The sequence below is a fragment of the Camelus bactrianus genome, chromosome 7, assembly GCF_048773025.1.
Source record: "Camelus bactrianus isolate YW-2024 breed Bactrian camel chromosome 7, ASM4877302v1, whole genome shotgun sequence".
Taxonomy (NCBI): domain Eukaryota; kingdom Metazoa; phylum Chordata; class Mammalia; order Artiodactyla; family Camelidae; genus Camelus; species Camelus bactrianus.
Genome location: NC_133545.1, coordinates 74,553,987 through 74,563,890, shown reverse-complemented (window position 1 = coordinate 74,563,890; position 9,904 = coordinate 74,553,987). Strand labels below are relative to the sequence as shown.

The 9,904-nt window shown below is 35.2% G+C and overlaps 1 protein-coding gene across 1 annotated transcript in view; it reads left to right on the top strand.

The window, feature by feature from the left end:
- The window catches only part of FBXL13 (F-box and leucine rich repeat protein 13), a 168,100-nt gene that overhangs the window by 80,386 nt on the left and 77,810 nt on the right, over positions 1–9,904 (top strand). The window contains exons 10-11 of the mRNA XM_010946662.3: positions 2,419–2,471; positions 5,715–5,815. Coding sequence (XP_010944964.1) covers positions 2,419–2,471; positions 5,715–5,815 — 154 coding nt within the window. The remainder of the gene's footprint in view (positions 1–2,418; positions 2,472–5,714; positions 5,816–9,904) is intronic.

The following is a 9,904-nucleotide window of genomic DNA, read 5'->3' as shown; positions in this document are numbered from 1 at the left end:
CAGCTGAGGTCCAGTGGAGTCCCTAGATTGCAGGAGGGAACAAAATATTTAGTTAGAGACCACTGTGAGCACTGCAATTGATGAAAAAATAGCAAGTTTTAAAGTTATTTATTTTTATTTTTTAGCAAAGGCATTCCAGTTAACAAAGGCACATACAGAAGTGTGGTATAAAAGGCTCTACACCCTCCTACTTGCCTGGTTTAGTGGCTAAATGTTTGGGCTCTGAGTCTGAAGCAAGGCTTTTCTACTTGCTTAATTGTGTGACCTTAGACTAATTATTTAACCTCATCTTCAGTGTCTGTGAAGTGGGACAGAGGACACCTCTAGTATTGTTGGGAGGATGAAACAGGCTCTTGTGCATCAGACACCTCACAGTGCCTGGCCCGGGGGAGGTACCCACAGTGTTAGGACTTAGCACTATGAAAACCGAAACCTGTAGTTTATCACCACACCAGATTCAAGAAATTAAAGGGGATTCTCCTCACAGTTTTGAGATGTGCAAACAAGAGCAGGACTCCTATGGCTCGCGTCCTGAGCTTATTTTTTTCTTTCCTTTTCTGTCCCGCAATCACCAGTCATGTGGAATGTGGGCTCCAGACATGCTCAGGGTACATTGCAGCTGTCCTTGTCATCTCCTGCACATCTTAGCTCAAAGGTCACCTCAGCAAAACCTCCTCTGACTGCTCCATTAAAGTAGCACCCTTCCCACTCACTGGCCGCTCTCTACTCCATTTCTTGTATTTCTCTCCAGAGCACTTATCATCATCTGTCAAAATAGATTTTTTGCTCCTTTTTACTGTTGTTCTAACCCAACAAGGATATAAACTTTGTAAGGGTAGGGATTTTTCTCTAGTTTGTCCACTGCTGTATTTCCAGCACCTTAGAACTTCTAGCACATGGTAGGGTCTTGAAAAATATTTGCTGACTGCATGAATTACTCTCAAGTAACTATTTTATAAAATATTAATCTCATCGATTTAGTTATATATTTTTTGAATCTATTTTTCCCTTAGGTATTACGGATGACTTCCAAAATCTGCACATTTTTAAGAACTGTTTTCATTTTTAAAATTCTGCGATTGGTTTTGGTTTGCATTTATTACTTAGGACATAGTCCATTCTTGGCAGAGGAAGAAATGTTCAAAATGGATGTATGATTAATAACATTTCTGTTGTTATCATTGTGGGGCTATGTGGTTATGAGGAGCAGATGTTGTCTTTTTTTACATTTTTTAAAACTTAAAAAATATTTTTATTGAAGTACAGTCAGTTTACAATGTTGTGTCAATTTCTGGTATACAGTACAATACTTCAGTCACATAGGAACATACATACATTTGTTCTCATATTCTTCTTCACTATGGTCCCTGTGCTATGCAGTATAAACCTGTTGTTTATCTTAGATATGTCTTCTGTTCATTGGAGTAGTGTGAATGCCAGGCTCACCCCACTGCTGGAGTTTTCCTGCTTGTACCAGTCTCCTCTGTCTAGAATGCCTTCTCCCTTCTTTGCCCCAAGCATTCCTCCCACTCCCTGTTTTGTGCCCACTCCCCTCACTGCTCCTCTCTTGTCTCAGTTTTGAAGTTTTATCTACTCTTGGTCTAGACCCAGAGAGCTGACTGTGTAACACTTTGCTGTCTAGCTCTTTGCATGCATGTCTTGTCTTTTCTTCCCTGCCAGACTAAGCTGTGCAGTTGTCTCCGGTCCCAGAACTAATCAGGCACTTGGCCTTTCTGACCCTCCACGTCTCATTCTGCAATTCATTGTAATTTATATGTAAGTCTAACCTAAAACGTAAATATTTTGTTAATTATTATGCATGCTGAATTATTTCTGATATTCATGCTTAAGTATTTGTGGGTGTGAAATATACAACTTTAAAATGTGTAAGAACTAAGCTGGATTGAGGGACAGAGAGGTGGATGTACAGGTGTATGTGTGATAAAGCAAATATAGTAAAATATAAATTATAGAATCTGGGTGATGGGTATATTCATTGTACAATTCTGCAATTCTCTCAACTTTTTGTATGTTTGAAAAATTTCATAATAAAATGCTAAAAGGAACCAAAAACCAAAAATATTAACAAAGTCATGCCACAAAAAAGCAGACTGATTTCTTCAAGTGCTTCAAAGCTAAAAGCTCTACGTATATACAGTTTTCCCCGAAGTAGTATTTTTCTCTTTTCCCCTTCCTTCTTAATCCTCAGACAATAATAAACATGTGTATATATTTTAATTTTAAAGCCAAAAGAAATTGCTTTTCTGGGAAAGGAAACCATAAACTTAGAACAAGTTACTTGCCAAGGTTTTTGTTTGTTTTCTAATGAATACACTGCATTGAATGTAGGATGGAAAAACTTTTAAGTTTAAACATTTGTAATATGTTGTTTAGTAATGTGTGACTTGTTTGATTTAGGCCTCTGTAGAAACTTGCAAGAGCTGAATGTCTCTGATTGTCCAACACTCACGGTGAGTATAAGAAGCTTATTTTACTATTGTTTGTATAGATTCAGACTAGCTCCACTGGAGTGCTAATACACAGAGGTTCTGCCAAAATACATGCCTGTGTGCTCATTTAGGATTAAAGATGAAAAAAAGCAAACTACGTTAAACATTGGCAAGAAATGTTACCCAACGCTATTATTAATCCTCTACATATGCCCAAGGTTAAATTCTCTGGAAAGTGGAAACTATTCAACAATTACACAAAAATGAACTATATTGATATTTAAGGCCATGCGTGTATGAGATGGAAAAAAGTGGGCCCCAGCAGAGACAACAGACTCACTTTAGCAGTCTTCATGGGTATCAACTGTGGTGGATGGAAATGAACATGCAATCCTAGCCAGCTCCTTTATGGTCCCTGTCACCAGGCTTGCCTCTACTTCCAATCCGTCTTCCACCCTATGAGCACAGAATATTCTTTCTAAAAGGCAGATCTGACCATTTCATTCCCATCTTCCATCATTTATACTCATACCTGTCATCTACACTATTGGATAAAGTCACAGCTCTTTAAAATTACTGCACCTTGGAGACCCTCAGTGGTCTTACCTCTGCCTCCCTTTCCAGCAGTGTTTTGTTCTAGTTCCTGCATGCACATTAAGTTTCAGCAGCCACAGGCTGCTATGCTTTCTTTGCTGCATGTACTAAGCTCCCCTAGGTGTTCTGCCTTTGCTCAGGCTGTGCTCTTGGCTTGGAGATAGGAGGGAACAGAATGAAGAGTCTGGTTGTGCCATGCTTCTCTTTAAGGTCCACAAGGTCCATGCCCCTTGGCACAGGTGAAAAGACTTGAGGAATTGGCTCCTCCTTGCTACCTACCCAGCCTCATTGTTACAGTTTTTTCTTTCAAATTTCTACTCTATCTCTTTCTGTGGATATTTTTAGTATCTATAATGTTAAAGATGTACTTATTTTTATATATAAAGATACAAGGAATCTATATGTTACAAAATATATGTGCTATAGGGAATTTTAGATGAATTAAGTTTCAATTCTTGCCCTCAGGGAGCTTCAGTTCTCACTTGACTAAAAGATCATATTCTTTAAATTTGGCTTTCTAATATGAAAGTCAAAACAATGCCATCTGTGACGAATTTATGAACATCAAAGTCTATTCCAGTTTTGGAGTCTCATAACATACAGGGCTGATAATTTTATCCAGCTACATTTTACTACTGTTTTTCCCTTTGAGACATAGACTGGGAGACAGACTTGCACTTAAGGAGTTGAGTAACACTGATTCAGAAAGCTTTGATTTCTAAGAAGCTTGCCTTGTGAATATATTCCATTCAGAAAGATTTGAGAGCATTGTGGACAAATTCATGAACCATCCTGAGATGTAGACTCAAACAATTTTTGTATTTGTGTGCTCAAAAATTTGAGGATTGAAACTGGAGTTCTTTTAAACCTTGAGAACAAAATTCGTTTGAATTTTCTCCAGACAGGAAAATGCAGAGAATTGTTTGTCTCCTCATCTCAAAGGGAAAATCAGATTATTCTATGTTACATAAAGCCTACTCCAGTTTCTTCTTGCTGGCCCCCACATTTGCATCTGAGTGGCTACCTCTCTAAGGGTGTACAAACCAGCTTCCTATCCTCTCCTTGCCCCATCTCAATTTGCATTTTCGCTAGTCTTCCAACAGACACACAATCACTTTGATAGTTGATTGGCACCATGAATGTTTTTGAAGATACATTCTTTGTATTAAATGATAATGCCACACATTATGTTTGTTCTCTAAATTCCTGCTGGGAAAAAACTGTACTGTATACTTTTTTATCTATCCATGTATATCCAAATCTTACATTTTGGTGGTGGAGTATTTAGATAAATTGCCGGCATCTTGAATGCAATGGCAAGAGTGTGGTGTTTATTGAAAGCCCTGCACTTGTCCTCATGTGTCATTGGCCATAGAGCCTTTCCCACAGCAGAACTATAGTTTTACAACTTAAAATAAAGAAAAAAACAAAAAACAAAAACCAATAAACTTGTGTTCTCTTTAAGGTGTGGTTTGCAGCCCCTGTAAATCAACCAATTCTTATTCCATGCTCAAGATGCTCTGACCTGCAGGATTTTGTCATTTTAATATTCATGATTCCAGGAAGTAGCTAGGGACAGAATGGTAAAGACTGATGGTCCTGCTAATAGTAAACCTTTGCCATTCTTCGTGGTGTTGGGGGCAGCCATACTGACCATGCAGAATTCTTCCCCAAACCACATCTCCTAGCCAAGTGACAATTTACCTCTTCCTGCAATGGCCTATTCTTCCAGGACAATGTGCTGCAAATATTTAAAAGTAGCAGACCTCTTCATTGTTCCTGGGAAGACTCAGCAACTACCATTAAACAAACACAAACCTGCTGCTACTCATTCTAGAGCATTTTATAACTAGTTACCCATAAAAGCAGCAGCTCCATTGCAATCAAAGCTTGCAACTCATCTGTCTTGTAAATGTTAATTTAGGGCTTATGCTTGAAATCACTCTGCTTTTTTGTTTTTCTCATGTGGCAGTCACACTTCTCTTGTGGGTTTCAGCTCTGTGGGAGAGTGCTGCCTGAGTCTTTGAGATTCTCCCCCACAGTACCCCCAACACTGAATTTCACATCCAACATGTATGTAGCCTGTATTTTACTTCAAGCCATCTCAAACTTACCATAAATTTGCTGAAAATCTGTTCAGCTGTTTTAATATATTCAGTAACAGAACCACAGAAACTTAATTACATACACACATAAATCTCTATATAAATATGTATGTGTAAACACGGACTCCCTTTTTAATGAGGTCCAGTTGAAAGCATTTACTACTCCTGACTTTCAGAATGATTTTAGTAAGCTTAAAAATGGACCCATTTTTAATCACTTTCATGCATCTAAAGGGTCAGGAATGTTTGGCACTTTGACAAGAGCTCAAATTTCCTGTTACAGAGTTGAACTTGTAAGGGTTCAGATTTTCATGAAGTGTCACGGTGATGGAATGGGACTTTATTTCCAAAGAAAGGGAAAAGGGGTGTGTGGGGGGGAGTAATGGAGCTTTAAGCAGAGTCATCACCTTCTATTTAATTTGATTTATAACTAAGAATAAAAATATGAAGAGACCAAGTCTTGCATATACTTCTATGGAGCAGGGAGAGAGATGATAAGGAGATAAGGGTGAAATAGCAAAGCCTGTTAGACTTTGATAAGATTCTTCTCTCTGTTTTTATGCAGGATGAATCAATGAGATACATCTCTGAGAGCTGTTCTGGAGTCCTGTATCTCAATCTATCTAACACAACTATCACTAACAGGACGATGAGACTCCTGCCGAGGTAATGCTTGTGTTATCTGTATTACATTGAAGACAGTTATGCTCCTCTAGGCTATGACTTGCTCTAGCATTCCCCAAATGCAGTGCTGCTGTTACTAACACCCCACCACTGTGGCTGACAAGGGGACTGCTTTCAAGTCTCCAAGCTGGTGCCTAACCTCTCCCTCCTGGGAGAGGCTGGTTGAATAATTGGTCCTTTGCTTTGGCCAGTATTTTGGGGTCACTCTTGTAGCAATTTGCTCAGTAGCTTGAGTTAGACTCTGCCTTCTCTTTCTGTTCCTCCTCCTTGGGCATTGGAGCTTGGCCCCTAAATTCCAGTCTTGCGTTTGGACTTCTTTACAATAGAACCCCCAAATCCTGCCTCCTTAGACTCCGAGCACTGCAGTGCCAGATTCCCTGTGGCCATGCTCTGGTTACCTGTTGGGACTCCCATCACCTCCAGGAAACCTGATGCTTGTTTTCTGATCTATGGACTGTTGACAAGCTAGCACTTCTTTGAAAGAGAAGGGACAGGAGAACACATCACCAAGAGTTGACAGAATATTCAAATTTATCAAAAATTTCACATCATTCAATTATTCTCTACTTTCATCAAGGAAAGACTAATCAGGAAGGGTATATGATCATACTGGGAGAGATACAAAACATTTTTCAAACTGCTATTAAAGAATGAACCATTTTTGTGCATATAACTTTCTTAAGATCCTTTAAAAAATAACAGTGAGGCATTTGGAAAAGCTTAAACAGAAAATTCTAGGTGATAATTTCCCTTATCTTTTTCCTCTGGCCATTTTCTGGAAATGTGCAATGCTAAAAAAAAAAAAGTGGTTATGTATTTTGTTTATCTAATTAATTGAATTTCCATATTTTATTTAATCAAGTCTATCAGATCTTTCCTTTGAATTTTTTGAATCTTTTAAAAATAGGGGGTTTTCCTCCTTCCAGATATTTGATATGCATTTATTTATTTTTTTCTTGTATGATTTGTTTTTACTTAAATCTATAATCAACCTAGAATTTATTTCGGTAGATAAATGAGACAATGAGCTAATGATCATAGGGTTCAGCAAACTGTGACCTGTGTGGCTAAAAGCCTGTTTTTGTGCGGCTCATGAGCTAAGAATTTTTTTTTTTTCACTTTAAGAGCTGTTAAATAACTAACCAATTATTCTAGCATCATTTATTGAATAAAACTTTTCTCAACTGATATGTGATGTCACTTTATATACCTAAAAATTTTATATAGGTAGTAAGTACTAAAAACTCATCACCTTCTAATGTTCTTGTACATGTTACTGTGATGTATGTTCTCAAGGTTATTTATGTCCATTGTATCTGTAGGTGAAAACACTACAGAACTGTGAGCTACTGTGCATCTCTTCCCAACTCCATGTTCACTGACCACTCATTGGTAGCTTGAAATCAGTCAAAATGGGAGTGTTCTACACCATGGAAAATGGCAAACAATACAAATTTGGGCTTGATTTATTTATTGTTGATTGTTTAGACTGGAGAAAACAAAATAGCAGATAAAATTTAAAAGTGTGTCATGCCTGTAGCTGCAATGTTGTGAATAGCACAAAAAAACTGAGAAAGTATTCTTTCAGTACTTGAAAACTGTTATCGGATTCAGCAAAGAAGTTGCATCATTGATAGACATGTGAAATCTGGACATACATCCTTGTTTCACTTTTGTCTTACTCATCAATTTAAATAAAAATATTCATATTGGAACTATAAACATTCTTCAAATTTTTTGAACTTTATTTTTATTTTATGAAAATAAGAAATGCAGCAGAGTGTCAGATTTTATTTTTCCTTTGAGCATGTAGGAGACAAAAGTCCTACCTACATTTATGAGTTTGGCAAAAGCCAGTGAAAGCTTTGTGTGAGAATCAATTGACTATATAAAATTTACAATAAACACTATTGTATATTCTATTATTATTTTAAGTTGTGTGCTGTACATCTTTTGTACCTGCAAAATAGTTAATGTAAAATAGTAAGATGTACAAATTTATAGTAAACAAAGATACATTTATATACATACAAGTTTTTGAAGAGCCAGTTGCTAGATATTTACCAGTATGCTGATAATTAAAGATAAAATAAATGAGGAACTAATTCATTTTTACAATATTTAGTCTACCTATCAGGAACATAGTACAGTTAGAATTTTTTTTTTCAAATGTTCTTAAATGTCTCAAAATTTTGTTTTATTCATATGGATAGTCTTTGTGGTATCTTTTTTTTTTTTTAACATTTTTTATTGATGTGGTATCTTTTTAATTGCCATTGTGAATGATATCCTTTCTGATTATAATTTCTCATTATATTTTCTAAATGGTCACTTTTGGACTTGGGTATGATATATATGTATCTTTTCAAACTTTTCATTTGTATAATTTAATCAATTTCTTCTAAAATAAAAAATAAAGCTACGAAATTACTTCTAAATAAGAACTTAGGCAAAGCTTCTATGATTTTATAAGTACTGTTCACTTTTTCTAAATGAACTGTTGTATATGTACCTTCCTCTTTGACCCAATAATTACTTAGAAGAGAATTTTTGGTTTCAAGTGGTTGAAGTTTCTTTGATTAAGTTCTGTTTTTAATTTCAGTTTTGTACGCTGTGGTCAAGAAATGTGGACTGAATTATTTCTACTTGGGGGGATTTACTGAGATTTCTTGATGGACTAGTTTATATAATTAATTTCAGTAAATCATCCATGAATATTTAATACAGGAGAGTTTTTTTAGAGAACAAAATTTCTATGTGTATATGCATATATATGTATAAATTATTGACATGTCATAGATATTAGTGATATATTAGTTACCTATTATAATCAAGTTTCTATTATTTTTATATTTTATACATAAAGATTAATCAGTAGTATGTTTTATATAGATTATAGCATTTGTTCACATAAAATTATATTTTTTATTCTGGTTGATGTTTCTTTGCCTTAAATTCTTTCTTAATCTGCTATTAATACAGTCACTTTTATTTTCTTTTGCTTATAGTTTTGTGGAGTAACTTTATGTATCCCCATATTTTCAACCGTTGTGTTGCTATATTTTAGGTTTATCTTTACATGCAGCACATAGCTAACTTCTACTTTTAAAAATGTTAATCTCTTTGACTTTTTAAGAGGATAGTTTAAAAGATTAATATTTCTTATCCAACTGAGTGTATGGTCCTATTTTTATTATCCTGCTTTATGTTTTTGGTTTTTATGTTACTGCCCTGTACTCATTTTTTCTGATCTTTGCTATATAAAGTGCTTTTTATTTCTATGAGCTGAACGCATTTCAAAGATATCTGTGTATTCTCTTGTATATTCTAACTAGTGTCTATTTGTATGTTTTTAAAAAGCATGCTTTAACATGCATTTCTCTTAATTACTAAAGTCACGATGAAAGAGTAACTTTGGCTCCCCGTGTTAGACAAGAGATCTGATACGTTCCAATTTTCCCTTGAACTTGATGTTCCTCTACTTCCATTCACTTGTATGTAAAATATATATTAATTGTGATTTTTGTTAAGCACTTAACTTTCCTTTTAATACTGATTTTTGGTCTTTGTACTCAATATTATAATCATATTTATAATGGTTATGTAGTCCTAACTCTAGTTTTGTCAATCATAGATGGTCCATTTGTTCTACAATTTTCTTATTCTTTAATTTTGATTTTGATTCATTCCTATGATGACTGGAAATATAATTTAAAGAACTCTTTATCTGGGAAGATGGGCAAGTATTAGATTTTCAGTCATTGCTTTCTGAAAATAGCTTTGTTTTCTTGCAAATTCTCTCAGTATATAGTTTTGAATTATGTCCCTTATTCTATCCTTAAAACTCTACAATGTTGCTCCATAATCTTTGATATTTAAAATTAAAGAGATGTCTAAAGCCAGCTTGATTTTTCTTCTTTGTTGGTAATCTATTTTTTATTCCAAGATACTGGCAAGAATTTCTTTTTCTCTGAGAAATTAAAAACATTTTCAAAGGTTAACTGTTCTTTCAATTAACTTTTTTCTGGATCATAGTAAACCTTTTGAACATTAAAACTTAGATCTTTTCTC